The sequence below is a fragment of the Gastrolobium bilobum genome, unplaced genomic scaffold (genome assembly GCF_033153095.1).
Source record: "Gastrolobium bilobum isolate Gb01-03AN ecotype WA unplaced genomic scaffold, APGP_CSIRO_Gbil_v1 utg6170, whole genome shotgun sequence".
Classification (NCBI taxonomy): Eukaryota; Viridiplantae; Streptophyta; class Magnoliopsida; order Fabales; family Fabaceae; genus Gastrolobium; species Gastrolobium bilobum.
This window is the reverse complement of record NW_026896618.1, coordinates 188,225-207,750: the sequence shown is the minus strand read 5'-3', so window position 1 is coordinate 207,750 and position 19,526 is coordinate 188,225. Positions and strand designations below refer to the sequence as shown.

The 19,526-nt window shown below is 32.6% G+C and overlaps 2 protein-coding genes across 2 annotated transcripts; one reads left to right on the top strand and one right to left on the bottom strand.

The window, feature by feature from the left end:
* The first annotated feature begins 1,254 nt into the window (after positions 1 to 1,254).
* Positions 1,255 to 11,950, top strand: LOC133301037 (uncharacterized). The gene is made up of 16 exons (XM_061500634.1): positions 1,255 to 1,570; positions 2,027 to 2,631; positions 3,625 to 3,754; positions 3,861 to 4,062; positions 6,925 to 7,011; positions 7,086 to 7,145; positions 7,238 to 7,324; positions 7,918 to 7,989; positions 8,237 to 8,292; positions 8,657 to 8,742; positions 8,984 to 9,074; positions 9,163 to 9,320; positions 9,413 to 9,504; positions 9,666 to 9,746; positions 10,345 to 10,418; positions 11,577 to 11,950. Exons 2-16 carry the CDS (start codon positions 2,070 to 2,072, stop codon positions 11,650 to 11,652), a joined length of 1,914 nt encoding a protein of 637 aa, XP_061356618.1. The 5' UTR covers positions 1,255 to 1,570; positions 2,027 to 2,069; the 3' UTR covers positions 11,653 to 11,950.
* Positions 11,951 to 14,145: 2,195 nt separating this feature from the next.
* LOC133301038 (uncharacterized) lies at positions 14,146 to 19,232 on the bottom strand. Its single transcript, XM_061500635.1, has 11 exons — positions 19,063 to 19,232; positions 18,689 to 18,754; positions 18,454 to 18,521; positions 17,803 to 17,836; positions 17,525 to 17,594; positions 17,325 to 17,382; positions 16,961 to 17,083; positions 15,775 to 15,866; positions 15,319 to 15,397; positions 14,675 to 14,753; positions 14,146 to 14,530 (listed from the first exon to the last, which is right to left on the bottom strand). Exons 1-11 carry the CDS (start codon positions 19,067 to 19,069, stop codon positions 14,451 to 14,453), a joined length of 756 nt encoding a protein of 251 aa, XP_061356619.1. The 5' UTR covers positions 19,070 to 19,232; the 3' UTR covers positions 14,146 to 14,450.
* Positions 19,233 to 19,526: the final 294 nt, after the last annotated feature.

The window sequence follows — 19,526 nt, the reverse complement described above, 5'->3', positions numbered from 1 at the left end:
TGAAGACACCTCTCCAATATTGGGGTAGAGTTTGTAAGAAAGCACTTGTACTATCATTTATGAAGTGCCAAGAATGGGCTATGCCCCTACGCTACGCCCTATAACTAAATAGTAATACTTACCAGGTACATAAAAATTTCTAAAGTACTATTGTAACTACATTTATTCTACTTACCAGTGAATTATTTATTAAAGCTAAAAAAAAAAAGCTATTTTATTACATTTATTTTAGTTACCTATAGTTAATGTCATATGAGTTTTATTATTTTTACTTTTTAATGAAGGAATATGTACCACACGAATATTGAAGTTGGGAAGTTAGCCTACAAATCTTTTTCTTGTGATAATTAATTGATGTGAAGAGACTTTGTAAAAATAAATAATAATGATTAATTTGATTTAACTAATAATTATGTATATTATTGATTAAATTAATTCAATAGTTATTTAATTAATATATTAAATAAAATAATTTGATGAGCAAAACTTTAGGATCCCATTTAAATTTTAATTTCCAAGATGGTGCCAGATTCTACTCCATGTTTTAATGATGTTAACGCCACAATTTATAATGTTAATCGGGCCAATCCAAGGTCATTCATTCAAACTTTAGTCATCAATAAATAAGTATAATTTTGGCAACACCCAAGAGACAAAAGTAAAGCTTTATGGGAGTTTCTTTGAAAAAGGATTAACCTAAAATGCTATTTTCTATTTATTTATTTATTTGGCTATGACCTAAAATATCATTTAAAATTAATATATATTTAGTATACTAAAATAATTCTTGTCTCTGGTTCAATTTTATTTTGGATACACTTGGGTGACAAATTTTCTTTATAATCTCGTTATTAGTATAAGACAACAACAAAATTACAAAAGCTACATTTGAAGAATTTTCAAGTATTATAATCATAATAATAATAAAAAATTATCAACCAAATTAAATATTTTTTAAATGCATATTCTTCTTTTTTATTGGCCATTTACATAATTTATATCCAGTTCGACAAACTTTTTTTTGACAAATTGATCGATTTTTTTTCTCGTGCATAATATAATAGTTAAAAAATAAAACAAAATGTTTATAAAAAAATAAATAAAAAAATAAAACAAAATAAAATCATAGAAAATGTTTTTTTTTCTTCCTCCATTCATATACGCTTAATGCAAAGAGTGTTTGGTTTGCCAATTGATTTGGTTTTGATTTTGATGATCACAATCAACATCACATCACATCACTCATCACATACATGATGATATGTTCTTCCTCGTCACTCTTCACTCCTCTCATCTCTACCACTTTCAATTTCGGACAAACCAAAACAAACAGAGGTTAAGTCCCAGAAAGAATCATTAAATTCACGAACTTTGTTTTGTTCCAATCAGGACTCAGCACCACCCCAACACTCACTAACCTCCAATTCAAATTAAAGTTTCAACCTTTTTTCCTTTCACAGCTGCAATCTCCCCTCTTTGATCTCACTCCGAGGAGGAGAGACTAAGTTATATAGAGAGATGTTCAAAAATTCCCCTTTCCAAGTTTATCACTTTCATTCAAATCCTCAAGGTATTTGAGCTCGGCCATGAAATTCAAGTTCTGGGTGTTTCTAAATTTTTTATTATAATTTGTGGGTCGTTGGCCAAAAAAAAACCACCTTTTTTCTCCATCATTTATTGAGTTTGGGGACTCTAGCTTTGTGTATTGTGAAGATTCTGAATTTTTCCGCTGCAAATGATTGTCAATTCAAATGGTTACTTGCTAAATCTGGGGTTGAGGGATTTTGTTCAATGACAATGTTGTCTGAGCACTAGAAATGACATTAGTATTTGGGATATATTTTGTTTATTGTGGTTTTGAAGAACTGAAGACTGGCCTACATAATGCCACTGTTATGATTTCTACTAGAGTCTGTCATACAGTAACTTTTCCCTTTCTGCGATCATTATGTAAATGAGTTTTGATTGTTTGTTCCATTAGCTCTCAGATATGAAAATTGGTGATTTGGTGTGTTTGTCTTGACAGAAAGCAAAGCATTTTAGATTTGTGGAGAGGGCTGTCATGCTGAATGTTGCTGCCAACCAGTGGAGTAGGGATGAATTCCGCAATGGATGATATGAATTTGATTCAGCAAGCACAGAGACATCACTTAGTTGTGAGGGACATTGGTGAAGAAATTGATTTAGAAATTGGACCTGGGGATGATGATCCTTCATTTGGTAACACTACTCTAATTGGTGCGCCGTTGCGTGAATCTTCCGCAGAAGAGCATGGTGAGAGCAAGCAGATGGGGATGGTTTCTCAGCTTCCTAATGATGCTCAAGATATGTCTAAGTCCCAGCCAATGAAAAGGAAGAAGAAGGTTGTTAAAAGATGGAGAGAGGAATGGGCAGACACCTACAAATGGGCTTATGTTGATGTTAAAGATGGGACGCCGAGGATTTTCTGCTCGGTCTGCAGGGAGTATGGCCGGAAGCATAGAAGAAATCCTTATGGGAATGAGGGCAGTAGAAATATGCAGATGAGTGCCCTTGAAGAACACAATAATAGTTTGCTTCACAAAGAGGCTCTTCGTCTTCAAATGGCCTCCAAAGATAAAATTACAGTTGACAAGCCCATTTATGTAAAAGGTTGGCCATCTCAGAATGCTATAGTATTTTCAGTTTATTTGAAAATGTTGATGGTTGTATACTGTGTTTTCTAATACTTGAATCAATTGCTCATATCATTTTAATTAGTGGTCATAAGTTCACAACAAACTATATTGTTTAGAAAAAAAGATGCATTTGATCAATTATATCGGATAATAGGGATATGCTTCACTGCTGCATTCAACATTTCAACGGATCCTTTGTGTAGTATGAAGTGCAAACAAGTTATTAGATTAAAAATTACTGCATTATTTCTTCTTTTGGAGATTAAATTACTTTAGGGATTTGAGAGCATGCTATAGCATACGACCATTTTTTCTTTGTTCCCTCTTTCTGTTGTACTAACTTGTTCCCTCCCCTTGTTTAATGGCCAATTTGCAAAATTTAGTTTTCTTGCAAAATTTAGTTTACACTCTGAACAATTCAGAGGAATTTTGTTTTCTCTCGATGTACTTTCTCTCGTTTTCTCGCGCTTGGAAAGTTCTGATTCCATTATTTCCACGCTAAATAATCATGTGGAAGTGATAAGAATTCTTCTGTTTATAGGAGAATGTATTTTCTCTAATGTTTTATTCACATATGTATCTGTATCTTCTGAGTTCTATTAGTAGGTGGCTGGTATCCACTGGAACCGAGCCTATAGGATTATATTACACCAGTAGTTAGTTACAGTGAGTTAGACAGTTAGCAGATTAGTTCAGGTTGTTATGCTAGTTTTGATAAGGTGTAACTGATCTTATTTTACATCTCAGTACTCCAAGCTTGCTGTGCAAGCTTCCCTGTATACTATAAATAGATTACTCCTTGATTAGAGTAATTCGGATTCAATAATATCAGATTTCAAAGAAACCTCTCAAGACTCTCTTGTTCTCTCTCTTTCTCCTTTCTCACATTTTCAATCACTTTCCTTTATTTTCTTTATCATTCTTATAAAAAATACTTACATTCTTTCTGACAATTCTATGATTGAAGCTGCTATGTCAAAAACAGCGGGATCAATTCTTGAAGCTACACTAAAAAGGGATCCTCATGAGGCTGAATTCATTCAAGCAGTCCAGGAGGCAGTTCAGGCTCTTGAGAGAGTCATAGCAAAAAATTTTCAGTGAGTTTTTATTCAAAGGGTTATAATTTATTTATCTATCTACAGTTGACAAAGCTAATGCGTTAGTATTGGATGCATGCATCTTATTAATATTCTCATGTTTCAGTTATGTTAACATCATGGAACGCTTGTTGGAACCTGAACGAGTGATTATTTTTCGAGTTCCATGGGTGGATGATAGGGGTGAGATGCATGTTAATCGGGGCTTTCGTGTACAATTTAACCAGTCGATGGGTCCATGTAGGGGTGGTATTCGTTTTCATCCATCAATGAATTTAAGTATTGCCAAGTTCCTTGGTTTTGAACAGGTATTATGGGTATTTTTGGTATTAATGTATGACGTTTTCTCCTACAACTAATGATGTAGCTCTTTCAGAACTTAGCTTATTTTGATATAATCTCTTTTTTTGTCCATCACTTAGAGGTCTATGGTCTCATTTTTTCAACCACAAGAATGTGCAGCATGTGTGAGAGATTTTCTTGCTTTTTTTATGTTCTTTTTTTGTGTGTGGTAAACTAAATAATTACACCCCTTACATTTGGGGTGTATGTTATACTCTTAATTTTTACTTGTTATCCCCAGAATAGTAGAACCCACCTTTTTGTTTTATTATTATTTTTAATGTCAATGATAATGTTATGTAGCGGGGTGTATTCTGTTTTTAAAGAAAGGATAAACTGATGAACAGATATGAAGATAAATACTCAAACATGTGCGCTTGCTCACACACATGGGCAATAGCATTGAAGAAGTGTCAACATCAACATCAATAATATTATCAACATATTTATCCCAAACTAGTTGGGGTCGGTGGTCGATGAACCCAAATGAAAAGAAAGAAAAAATTAGAGGAAAATATAAATAAATAAAAAAGGAAAATATTACTCTCCTTTTACATAAGATTACTTCTCTCCTACTCTCTCACTTCGATTTTCGCACCTCATCTTTTTTTTTTTTTCTTGTAATGGTGGAGCCCACCCATTTTCTCTCTACAACATAAGATACCTATCTTATGTAGAAGGAGAATAATAAAACCCATAAAAAAATAAAAAATAATAAAAATTGAAAACTAAAACTTAAATAAAAATAATAATAAAGTGAAAATAAAGATAGATAAGAGGAAAATAGAAAAAATTAGTAAAAATAAAAATAGATAAATAAAATAGGGAGGAAATAAATTATATAGCTAAATAAAGAAATGGAGGGGAAATATATGGGAAAATGATGAAATAGGGACTCTTTGAAACATAGGAATAGCTTTCCTCCAATTCGTCCTAAGACAAACCATCCGCGAATCTTATTTTACTACTTTTCCCTAAGTAAGTTTCGGTTGATCTCTTCTTTCTTTGTGTTAAATTCTTGGTAATAAACTTTTGTTCTCCCGGTAGCATCTAGGGGTCTTCGCGTTATATGCCCAAAACATCTCAATTTATGTTCTCTCATCTTTTCAGCCATCGGTACTACTCCTACCTTTCGTCGAATATCTTTATTTCTTATCTTATCCATCCTTGAATGGCCATACATCCACCTTAACATTTTCATTTCCCCTATTCCCATTTTATGTTCATATTGCTTATGTGCCGGCCAATATTCAGCTTCATATAACATTGCATGTCTTACTGTTGTTCAATAAAACTTTCCTTTTAGCATCAAAGGAATTTTGTGATCAAACAAAAACCCTGATGCTTTGCGTCATTTCATCCAATTTGCTCTAATTCTATGATTTACATTCTCATCAATCTCTTCACCATTTTGCAAAATAGATCCCAAAAATCTAAAAGCATATTTCTTGAGTACCTCATGTCCAAGCAAATGGACAGAATCCTTTAGACTCCAACGTGTTTCTCCACAGTTTTAGTTTTTTTATTAACATCAGTCTTAGTCTCATCAATAAGCACAATATCATCTGCAAATAACATGCACCATGAAACTTCGTCTTGGATATCTTTTGTTAATTCATCCATAACTAGAAACAAAAGGATAAAGACTAAATGCAGAGCCTTGGCATACACCTACCGTGGTAGAAAAATAATCTGATATTCCATTACAAGCTTTCACGCATGTAGTAGCACCGTCATACATATCATTGATTGTCTCTACATACTTTGATGTTACTTTTTTTCTCAAGAACCTGCCATAGAACATTTCTTAGAACCCGCCATAGAGCCTTTTTTTTATGATTTTACCTTATGCTTATTTAATTCCACTAAAAAGTGGGGGGTGATGAGGATCGAACTCGTGACCTTGTGGTCACTGAAGGTCTGATACCATGTAAAGAATCACTTCCCAAAACCTAAACCTTAAGGTTTTGGGTGAGGGCCTTTTTAATGGTTTATATTATTTTATAACACCTATCATACCCTTTCTCGAGATCAATAAACACCTTATGTCGGTCCTTTTTCTTTTCTCGATATTTTTCCATTAATTGTATTATCAAGAAAATAGCCTCCATGGTACATTTTTTCGACATAAATTCAAATTGATTTACAGAGAACTTTGTTTAATTGAACCTCTAAAACCACCAACTTTGTTGCGTAGCTACACATACTCCAAGGTAGACTTTACAATCTATGCATGAGGTTCTATCTTCTCTTTTAGCAAGTTGGAGTTCTTCCAAATATTCTCTTGGGGGGCTCTTGGAATGTGGATATCTTAGAACACAACAGATTTTTAAGGCGGTAGTGGATACCTATTATAAAAACATAAGACGCATATTTTTTTTTCTTACATATATTTTACACACACACACACCGTGTATGCATGCATGTGTATACATATTTGATAAGAATTTTTTTCGAAGTTCTTATTTGCCTATCATGGTAAAATTGTGAACCTCAATATTCAATGCCATATTGCCAAAAAAATTCCTAAAATAAAGATCATTGAAATCTTTAAAATGTTTTTAACATGCTTAGATCTTGTGTGGTCTGGTCTACCTACTTTTAATCAGGAAATATAATAATTCGGTCGGAAAACCTGTATTTACTCAAAATACTAATTATACTAGTATAAGGTCTTGGTCTTGGTTGAGTGAGGATGTTTATCTAAGGCTTTATTTGTTGATATTTGACAAACATGAGGTTCACATATCAACAAAAGTTAAGAATCTAGATTGCAAGCTGCGTTTCTGTATTGGACCACTTTATACAACACACTTCCTTCTCTGCAGACTTTAAAGAATGCTTTATCACCATACAAATTAGGAGGAGCAGCTGGTGGAAGTGATCTTGATCCAAAAGGAAAAAGTGATAATGAGGTGAACGTTCAACTTATTCACTCTCTGCTTGAGTAGTATTATAATTGCTAAATGTTACTTTGATAAGCTGGCAGATTATGCGATTTTGCCAAAGTTTCATGAGTGAGCTGTATCGGTACTTGGGTCCTGACAAGGTAACTGAAAGTAGATTCTTTTTCTGTATCATTTAACCTATTCACATTCAAGGTCTGTGCTACATATTATTCTTGTAATGAATGTATATTAGGACCTTCCATCAGAGGAAATGGGCGTTGGTACTCGAGAAATGGGGTATCTTTTTGGACAGTATCGACATCTAGCTGGTCATTATCAGGTAATTCAAACATTCTTAAATCCTAACTAACTGTTTGGTGGAATTATCATTTTTTTTATTATGTGTTTTCCTCCTGTACTTTTATTCCTCAGATCGGAATTTTATGTGCTTGATGCTCGTTATATTAAAACATGAATAGAATAAAGCCCAATGGCCAAAGAAAAAACGATTATGTATGTGCAAACTTGGAGGAATCATATGTTTACTGTAAAGAACCACTTCAACCCAAAACTTCAATGTGTTGGGTGATCGCTTTTTTAATAGTTTATATTATTATCTAATATACCCCCTCACACAAGAGTCCTTTGGGCTTGAAGCGTGGATATTACACAGGCCCAATTTTTGGTATATTATTATCTAATATACCCCCTACTAGAAAGTGGGGGGCGGTGAGGATTGAACTTGTGACCTTGTGGTCACTGAAGTTCTGATACCATGTAAAGAACCACTTTAATCCAAAACCTTAAGGTGTTGGGTGATGACCTTTTTAATGGTTTATATTATTCTCTAACATTTACAAACCAAGAAAGGAAAACTAGTTTTTTTCCCCCCTTTGTGTTGGGTATTTTCATATTTATGCCTTACTTATGCAGGGAAGTTTTACAGGGCCAAGGATATTTTGGTCTGGCTCCAGTCTCCGACCTGAAGCTACTGGCTATGGGCTGGTAATTTCAAATTTTGATTCTTACTCTCTCTCTGGATGTATGGTGAGATGTGAAAATATGAGTGACTATGTACTAATTGTGCTCAACAAGATATCCTTTTATGGCATGTCCTATTGATTTACTGTGCATGCCTTTTTTTTAAAAAAAAAATAAAAAAGAAAAAGAAAAAGAGCAATCTCTTAAGCATTATTCTCTGTATCTATTGTTTCAAGTTATTAAATTTAACAAGTTTGTCATGAATCTGCAGGTTTTCTTTGCCCAGCTCATGCTTGCGGACATGAACAAAGAACTCAAGGGATTAAGGTTTTTATTTTAATTTAGACCATTTTATAAAGTTTGTTGCTACTGGCTCATTTATTATTGCTGCAACCTTCATTTCTTGCTATTAGATATTCCTACGAGGGTTTTAAACTTTTCTTTTCTTTTTTTGGTACATATAAAGGCCAACATGCCCATTAAACTTTTCTTTTCAATTTGATTATTTTTTCTTGAATTCATAATTCTATTAATATCCGAAGCTTGGAAGCTCCTATTTTCAATAAAAAAATTTGTTAATCTTTTTAGATTTTTTTCAAATCAATTATCCAGTGTGAAATGTGCTGCTTCCTAAATTGGTGTCTCACACTTTTGATCCTGGAATACTCTTCTGATTTATAATTTCCTGTAGATGTGTTGTCAGTGGTTCTGGAAAGATTGCGATGCATGTTTTAGAGAAGCTAATTGCTTATGGTGCTGTTCCCATTTCAGTATCAGGTAATTTTGGTTTTTTATGAATATAGAGAGGCTACTTCATCTGCTACGATGTTGTGTATTCTTTTATTCTAACAAGAATGAAAGTCTGTGCTTCATCGTTGCATGTTGGATTTCATCGTAATATTAATCATCGTTAAGAATACTAGTAATTAAATCTAGGATTTTCATAACATTTTGAGGTCCTTTTATGTACCCTGGTCTTTTCAAGGACTATGCAGTTTTTAACAAAAGCATTTGTCAGATTCTAGAGGATATTTGGTTGATGAGGATGGATTTGACTACATGAAAATATCATTTTTGAGAGACATCAAAGCTCAACAGAGAAGTTTGCGGTTTGTATCACTTCTGTCATTTGTTTTTTCTTCATGCTTGCAATTATTTATAATTTAAGGGTCCTTGTTCATAAATTGGCATATGTAGAGACTATTCAAAGACCTATGCTCGGTCCAAATTTTATGATGAAGCAAAACCCTGGAATGAAAGGTGTGATCTTGCATTTGCTTGTGCTTCACAGAATGAAATTGATCAATCTGATGCCATTAATTTGGTTAATTCAGGTTGTCGTATACTAGTAGAAGGTAGTTGTTCTAGTAAGATGCAATATGTAACATTTTTCCTCTTCTTACTCATACATACTAACGGAAGCTACTTGTTATTATTTGAATCCTAGGCTCAAACATGCCCTGTACCCCTGAGGCAGTTCAGGTTCTGAGGAAAGCTAGTGTTTTCGTTGCTCCTGCAATGGCTGCTGGTGCTGGAGGGGTGAGATGTTTACTTTATTTTTCGTATGTATATGCACACATAGTCTCACCTTAACCTAAACAAAAACTACATCAATGATCGTGGCTGGCAGATTTGACATCAATATTAGACATGACATTTGGATGGACCTTTCTTTAATTTTTCGTTCGCCTTGCTTGCAGGTTGTGGCTGGAGAACTTGAATTGAATCATGAATGCAGTTTGATGCACTGGTCACCGGAGGATTTTGAATCCAAATTGCAGGTAGTTCTTATCCCAAGGTTCTTTACATGGTATCAGAGCCTCGCCGCCCCCCACTTTCTCTTGTGGACTTTCTTAGCACAGGTAGGCTGGGCCTGTTGCATCTTCCACTCTTCAAGCCCAATGGGCTCTCGTGTGAGGGGGCGTGTTGAGATATATAGTCCCACATTGGTTGTATGAGCAACTAATGTGGAGTTTATAAGGACTTGGACACTCCCACCCTTTGAGCTAGCTTTTGGGGTGGTGTATCCCAAGGTTCTTTACAGTTCTTTCAAATCAATTGTTCTAACAAATCATTTAGTTTGCCTTTGAAGAATTGTAAATGTTTGTAGGTTTGTGGTCATCAAGTGATACATAATCTTCTTTTAACTCTTTTTCCTATTCAAATTGTATGAAACTCATATTCTTCCATGTTATTTTGAAAAAAAAGAAAATGAAATTGTAGTTTCCAAAAGCTGTTTTTTTTTTTTTTTTCATGTGTTTTATTGGTTATTTTTCTCGGGTTGGCTAGCTGATGTGGAAATTGAGTTACTCTTGTTTAATTTTTACTCTTTCACACTTTGGTAAGCATCAGTTGTATACTGTTTAATTCTTTTGGCAGGAAGCAATGAAGCAGACTTATCAGAGAGCTATGAAAGCCGCAACTGATTTTGGTTATCAAAAAGAAAGCCCTGAGTAAGTGCTTTCTTGTGTAACATAACGATATAGATAAAGCTACTTACTTTATATGCTTTACTTACCAGTAGACATCCTAATTGATTAGTTCTTTATTTTTTCCCTTTCTCAATTTTCTTTCCTCCCACAGAACAAAATATATGATTTTCATCTTGATGTTCTGAGTATTGAATATGCTAATTTAGAAGAATTATAGTGATAATGTATTCCTGATACTGATATGAACAATAGCAATGAAAATCATACCACTATTTTCTTGTAAAGCTGTTCATCAGCTATATATTTTATTAAGAAGATAAGTGACGAGGTTTATTTATCTATGAACAAGATGCCATTTGTGAGATGCAATTTTTTTTATCAACAAAAAAATTAAAATACCTGTATGAACCATCCTTGTATTAATTTTTATCCAAAATAAAAAGCGTTCTTGTATAAACTAGTCATTGGAAATGGGGTATTTGAAGTTTCTTCATTTCCATCACTACCCAATAAAGAAATCCTGCTTCCAAACCCCTTATAATGATGACTTTAAGTGGAAGAATCTTCTTCCTTCCCCCCTCAATTTTTTGACCTGTGTCACCTTTTCTTTGTGATCAATGTGAACTGACCAACCAAAGTAAATAGATGAAGACCTAGGAAATTACAACATTGCCCCTCCCAATTTTTCATATTGTAAGGCAAATTGCAGTAATATATGTTTTTGATTGTGTTCTATGTTTTTTGTTCTTAAAACTATTTTGTAGAATAGTTAATAAAATAGGTGTTTTCTGTGTTTTCTGTTTTTGTTTTGAAAGTTAAAAATCAAAACACAATACAACAACAACCCAGATATGTTCTTTAAATTTGATTCTAAAAACTAAAAAACAGTTATAATTTTTAGAACTATTTTTACAAAATAGGCTTTATTAAACATTTGATCTAAAAATCAAAAAACTGTTTTTAAAAACACAATTCAAACTAGTTTGTAATAAATTCTTCTTGGGTAAAAGATACTTGATATTTTTGGAATCATATAACTAACTATATTGTGGGTTTAGTTCTCCAGTAATGGTTTTGTTTGAATGATCCTTCATCTTTGGAGTTTGGAGTGGATGGTTCCTTTATTCCAAGTATGCAGCCCTGGTTGGTTAATATTTGTATGCTTGTTATGTATGTCAGGGCTCTGGTACATGGAGCAGTCATCTCTGCATTTCTAACCATTGCTCAAGCCATGACTGATCAAGGCTGTGTATAGAAGTTGATATTGCAAAACCTTGAATACTCATCCCAATGCTGATGTTTATTCTTATGGTGGGACTGCATGCACTTAATGATCAATGCTGATATTGCAGTTTTAATGACAGTATGTCACGATATTGAGAAAGCATATTTCCTTGTAAAAAAAAAAATTAGACTTAGAAAAGGATGATAAGATTTAGAGGACAAATTTTAGTTGTACAACAGAAAGGGTATGTGTATTATTGCCAAGAAAAATGAAAATTGTCCTTGGCTTATTATTTGATGCTTGTTTCAAACTTGAAAAATATTTGAATGTTGAGATTACAAATAAAAAGATTAGCATTCAATATGTTTATTGTTTAAAAGTCTTCCTCCCTACGATCTTTGGGGATAACATATTGAATTTGAAAAGTGACCAATCATGTTATTAATTTAAGAGTGTGTATAACGTTTCTAAAAATATTTTTTTCTTCATTTTAAGTCTAAGGAACATAAATTGTTAGAAATAACAATTGATAAAATTGATTTATTTTTATTTCAGAGAATGAATCGATACAAATACGATTTTTTTTTACTTTTTGTTTCTTAGCACACTTTTAAATACATATATTGTAGAATATGTTATTAGCATTAATATATTATATTTATTAAAAATATTATTTATTAAATACACAATCTATTTCTATTTGGGTATAAAATTAAATTAGGTTATCAAATATATATTTTTTGTCTAGAAATTCTTTCTATGCATACATAAAAAAATTGTTTATATCCATAGTTAATGCGGATTGATTAGCTCGTTAGAGCACTGGTTCTATGCCTGTTGTTAGCAATTGTTTTTGGTAGGTACTCTTTAAAATTCGTTTTAAATTTTTTCTCTTGGTAGATAATCTATAAAATTTATATTTCTGATAGTAACTTCTGGCATTTTTGACTTTAAAAAAACATCTTTTTCTTCCCAACTTTTGAGATGAGTACCGTTTCCGAGATAAAATGTTAAATATCTGTTAATTGTTGGTTTTACTATAAATTTTAAAAAATTTATTAAATATAATTAACAATTGATTGAAAATTTACCTTAGATGTTTTGTACGCTTGGAATAAAATGTGGGTAAGAAAGTAATCTCAACCTTTCAGTAACCAAAAATGGAAAATTTATCAATTGATGGTAATTCAGTTGGCGTATGAAAAATTTACCTTAGATGTTTGTACTCTTGGAATAAAATGTGGGTAACAAAGTAATCTCAACCTTTCGGTAACCAAAAATGGAAAATTTATCAATTGATGGTAATTCAGTTGGCGTATGAAAACTAAGCATGTGGATGTAAGAGTATGTGTTGGATCTTCTCCACTATCATCTTTAAGAAGGTTTTAAAATCTTAATCTTGAACTCACCCCGAGCAGAATTATCTCTCGTAAAAGATATATGTGATTTATAAAAAAAAAAAATTAAAATACCCTTTGAGCTCTACGATATGCAACCTTTTATTATTGCCATGATAAACAGATAAAGGCTATGACTATGACGCAAACAAAATAAAGTACATAACTATAGTCATTGAATTCATTGCATGTGAACTGCATGCATTTGAAAGATGGTGAAAAACCTTTTGAGCTTTGCGACATCCAACCCTTTACCCTTTATTATTACCATGATAAACAGCTAAAGGCTATGCCTATGGGCTGTAAAGTTGGGAGTCTTGGAGATAATAAATATGAATGACACACAAAATAAAGTAGATAACTATATATAACAATAAATTTAATTATGTTTAGCATAAGACACTTCAAGTAAATTTTAAACTCCTCGTTGCAAGTCTGCTAATATAGAGCTCAGTGGGCCACACCTTGCAAGTTCAATCTTTTGGCCAATTACCTATATTATGCTTCAGACCTTGCACCTTTAATGCCAAAAAAAAGGAGGCGATGGGTAGTATGGCCTTGACTCCTTGAGCTAAATGGATTGTCGTTTACAAAGTGGTTGCTAAATAATAACCCGTTTGGATGGGATTCCAAAAAAAATATTTTTTATATCTTACTTATTTTAGAAGTGGTTTTTATAAAAAAAAAAATAAAGTTATTTAAATATTTTTTTAAATATTAACTTTTGACTTCTGCTTTTTAGCTTCTAAAAAAAAAATTAACTTTTTTTATGATACTCTTTTTAAAAGCAGGCATTTAAACAGATTTTTTCTGAGAAATATTTTTTTTTTTTCTGAAAAAAAAATAACTTTTAGAAGAAGAAAAATCATTCAAAGGTGCCCTTGTTTTATTCTTGTCAACCAGACTGGTCAAGAATTTGGTATTTCATTCATCATGCGTATAACCCCACACCAGTAAGAGAAGAAATGGGAAACAGAAGTTAAATTTTTTAAGACTCGAGCTGTCTATCTCCAAAGTTGAAAGAATCCAAATTCAGACATCTTGATACTCGATTTGAAAGGAGATAAAAAGGGCAGATGAGGATTCTTAGTTCCTTAGAGGATACTTTTGCATTGATACACACACATTCACAATAAAACAAATGCATCTTATTTCTTGTGCTTTATATTGAGTTGAATAGTTGTTTGTCCATAAGTTGTTGCTTTCATACAACACATGGCTGTCGACTACAGACAAAAAATATCTCTCTCACATCAAACGGCGCTTTAAGTGAAAGACAATGTCACATATGAAACACTTCTGCTCAATACTCATTTTCCCTAGATAATATCAAAAAACCAAATCCTCCGGTGTCCTAGAAGGATGGCAGAACCTCCGCAAAATCAGCAAGGCAAACTGTAAAACACTGCCCGATAATGCTGCATATGCAATTTAACTAGCCCTCCTGGAAGAGTGTGTAGATGAATCAGATTTTTCAGCCAGATAATGCTCAAGCATATCCTCTTCATCAACTGCAATGACACAGATAAGAAATGTAATTTTATCATTATAAATTATAATAAACTTACTAGACAAAATAAGAAAGCATTTATTTCTAAGAAACTGCACATCAATCATATATATATATATATATATAGAGAGAGAGAGAGAGCTACCTTCCAAGTCATCATCATCAAAGTCAATATCATCCTCATCCTCCTCATCTAATTCCTCAGGGACAGTAGCTGCACCTTTCTGTAAACATACAAAAATTGCTGGTATTGTTTATATATTCATAAAATTTAATGGAGAATTATTTAAGTTACCAGTAGATATGATATTTAAGAAATAGGAGGACCCATTAATCAAAAGTATGGTTAATTCTGTTATGAAGTGTTTTAAGGGAGATTTATTTGTAAGGACCCGTGGGTAATCATATTCAACAACCAGAACGCATTAACCACTAGTGTGGTTAATCTTGTTACGGAGAGAACTTGTGGTTTAATGGGCCACTTGAGATAAATTTTATGGCCAACAGGTCTCTTTTCTAATAATTATCTCAATTTATAATGTCTCATTTAGGAGGCACCAAGGACCTTTTTTTTTTTTTTTAAGATTTTAAAGCCCACAGGCCCTTTCTTAGAAATTATTAATTCCTAGTAGCGGGTTCTTTACAGTCAAATATAAAATAATTTAGATTCAACATATATTTTCATTGTTAGTAGTAAATTATCTGTTTGAAATGTAGAATTTCTAATACAGAAATATTAAAATTTAAGACATCAAGGTATGAATAGCTATTGTAAGGACAACAAAGTACCGCTTTTCCACTTTCAAACCACTGTCTACCACTGAGCTTCTTTTCCTTGGGAGCTGAAAGCGCAGACTCTGGCATTAGCCTGCAATAAGGACAATTTTTTTTGGCATCAAAAGGTAAGTTGTTACTGCAGGCAATTAAACATTATAGTTAACTAGTTAGAAATAGAAGAATTTGGGAAGAGATTGACAAATGCTTTATAAATATCACCGACTCTATTCTGTTATTTCTCATCATGGTACATTACAAATTTACAATCCCCCTCCCCCCCTTTTCTCTCTTTTCTTTTCTGTCTTCTCCTTGCCATACATGCCTTTAAAACCTCTACCCCCACTGATAAGCAGGTGTCGCACGAAAAAGATTCATCAGTCTATAGAAAACCTTAGTATTTCAAAATCGTAAATATATAGAGATTAGAAATGTGTGCCATAGTATAAGAGCAAATATTAAGGGGCTTACTTGGCTCGTTCCAGTGCCAGTTCAGCTTCAAACCTTTCTCTCCATGCCAAAAATGTGTCAACAGTAACTGGTTCCCCGTGGGGTACCACTATCTAAGAATGTTGGAAAGACAAAAATTTGTCAGGCAGCTTTTTCAACTTAAACTTAAAAGCAAATGTTTAAAATCATAAAAACAATATATTATGGAAGAAAATACATCTTCATCTTAAGTTGAAATCAGAGTACGAATATCAGAAGACATAAACAAACCACTACTACTACCTTTACTAATACAACTATTAAGAACTAAATGATTACCCTTCAAAACATACTAAAATAGACAACAAATAATTATAAATAAAAATGAATGTATAGTCTATATGCTCAGCTAACATGTGCAATATAAGGGGGGAACTTCTGTAAGAATTACAAAAGTGGAAGTCTGAAAAAAAAAATAGTTACCATCTAGGAATAATAACAACTCAGAGTAGCTATTTAAGCCAATATATTATAGAGAATAACCACTTACATTGGTTATTTTTCTTCATGGTAAAAAGATTTATAACAAGAGTTATTTGGAATTCTCCCAAAAAAATTCTAATGGAATCACAATTATTTTTTAAATATGCACAAATTTCTTTAATCATCATTCCAATCCACAATTGGGACGTGTTTATATACAATCAATCCACCAATTGAAATGAAGAAATTGCCACTCCCTAAGTTTGATGTCTTAGAAACTTGATGGTGACTCTGAAGATAGAGTAGGGGCCCAAGAAACAGCCTGTAAACACAAGTGCATTGGAAAACATGGTGGACAGATAGCATCAAGGATTCAAGGCAGCAGAGAAGGAAAAAGATGTGAGTACATCTAGTAACTATCCTGATTCTAGCTCCTCCAAGGATTTTTACAGCCTAGGCATATCAGCTTAAGTAGCATGCCATATGAAGCCATCCAAGCTGTATATGAAGTTATATTTATCTTATTTCAAATAAAAAGCTCTATACTATCGAAATATGCATATCCATATTGAACACTATGTGATTCCAAAAGTTCCAAATGTGCACTTATCTGTGCTTCACAGCTTACTAACAAAGTACCAAAAATATAAAATAAAATCTATAGTATTTTATGCTTAAAAATGAACTAAGCATTTAACAAACAAAAAATTCAAAAGAAAATTCATAAAATAGAAGACAGTCTTACATCCTCTTTGGCTGCCTCATCTGCTTCAGTACTCCCGCCAGAGTCTTCAAACCGGTCAGCCAACCACTCTTTAGCTGAGGTAACAAGTGTGTAGATCATAGCCATACCAAGATTTTCAGATGCCTGTGGAACACAAGTTTTGCATCAAAATTTCCATAACCTGACAAGTATCCACAACATATTTTGAGTACCATAACCATAAGCCATTGTGCACCATGAAAATGCACACAAAACAACTGGAAACATATTAAACTCAGAATGGCTATTAAGAAGTCTTTAAAGGTGGATGACAACCAGTGCAAGAATAGCACAAAGACCAGATCAGCTCAAACATTAAACAGCAAACTACACGATAAAAGACCACCTCTTGTTGAAGTTTTTCTTTCAAAGTCCTTAAATCTTCAGTAGCAAGTCCTTGCAAACTGTTAAGTATAGATGAAATATAGTAAAAGGCATCTTAATGTTAGTGTATAATAAATGAGAAAAAAAAAATGTACTACAGTTGACATTAACTGGACAGACAAACAATAATTAACACTAGATAATAATAATAGCAATACTAACCTTTTCACATTCAAAAGTGGAGGTTCATCGGGATATCTTTCTGTGTGTGAGAAGATCAAAGCCAGTTGAGCTGCAACAAAAATATCAACCACATCTTTTTTACATGACGCATTAGAAGATTATATGTAGAAAGGCTGGTAAATAAAGCTCCAAAGTTAAAGCCATATCTTAGGGAGAATAACAAGAAGATATTTCAAAATCTAAGGTACATGTTCCGTAAAACTGAAAGCCAAAAGGAAAAGAAAAAAAAAATCAACTAGAAAGAAAAAGAAAATAACCTGGATTAGTAATTGACCCATCTGGCTCATCATCCTGTACACATGTATAACATAATAAAGATAAATAGAAGGGTAACTTTTTGCCAATTTATTTTATGGGAAAGACGTCTCAGTTGCCTAAGTACATTGCATCAACCAAAGGAAGAGAGAAAAGTAATGCAAGTAAATCAAACTTCTCAATCTCCTAAAGCTGAAACCCCAATAAATTGTGCACCACAATTTACTTTTTACCAAATGAAAACATCAATATAATTCCAAACAATTTCAACGAGTTTCTGAAAACTGCATGCAACAGGAAAATGTTCTGCTCTTATTTTAAGTAACAGAAAAAATTTGTTAAATACGGAAAAGAAAGGTAAATTCTGCTCTACTAATCAAAAGATACCGATTTCAATAACATAACTCAAACACAAACTGATTTCATGGGTAAATGATTATCCATGCCATACATTTCAACAACAACAACATGAGCCTTTTCCCAATAGGTGGGGTCGGCTACATGAATCAGGCTACTACATGAATCAAACTGACACCATTGTATTCTGTCATAAACCAGGTCTTCAGACTTCAAAAATATAAAAATACAAATACAAATTAAAAAAAAAAAAGTATAACATTAGAAACTGCACTAAAAGAAGGAGGAAATTTTACCTGTGCAGTGACCTTTATTTGGAAACACCGGTTGGAAGTACTTAGGCCACTTTCACCAGAGTGTATTTCTACCATGAAATGTCAAACAGAAAAATTAACCCCTTTTTCTCAGTCAGAAAAACAAATGACAAGTAAACTGCCAAGTATGTGTGTGTTAGTATATATATATATATATATATATATATATATATATATATATATATATAAAAATACATATTAAATGGCATAAAGTAACCTTTGAACTCATCCATGAGTATAGCTTCTAATGCTTCAATCTCCATATCTTGTTCTTGTATGTAGTCTGTGTAATACACATGGTCATGGCAAGAAAGAAAGAAGGCTTAACGCTGTTGTCGTAATGCTATTGGGAATTTCGCAGTGTCTAAACATAATCAATCATCAACAAAATCCATTCCATATTTTTTCATACATCGCCAGAAAATGAATAATAATAATAATAACAGCGAAGAATCGCATCACTATGGAAAAATATCAAACAGCGACGTTTGAATGGAAATAAGTTGAATTGTAAATTTTGCAACCAAAACCATAGAATAAAGTGAAAATAAATGGGGAAAAAAAGAGGAGAAGATTGAAAATGATGAGTACCCGTCATGGTTGCAAATTAGTTGGATTGTTTATCTCCTTCTTCGCAGATGCGTGTCAATTTGAAACCAAAACCATAGAATGTGAAGTGAAGTGAAGTAGCTCTGCTTGTGTCGTGTGCTTAGCTCAAAGAAAACCTAACCACTGAAACACAGGGTTTGCTTCTTCTTCTTCTTCTTCTTTTCTCTTTTACTTTTGGATTAATATTTTAACAAATATATGAGATGTTTTTATCTTATAAAATAGAGGCAAAATAGCTAGCTTCATTATTTATTTTTAATAAAAAAAAATGCGAATCCCACTATCTTATATTTGTATATTTGTATAAGATAATCTTGTGTAACGTAAGATAACTATTTCTCAATGCGAACAGGTCAACTTATCACTAAAAAAATTTATTACTCTTACAATTAATTTAACTACAGTTCATTTCTGTCAATCTAACCGTTATAATTTATTGAAAATTA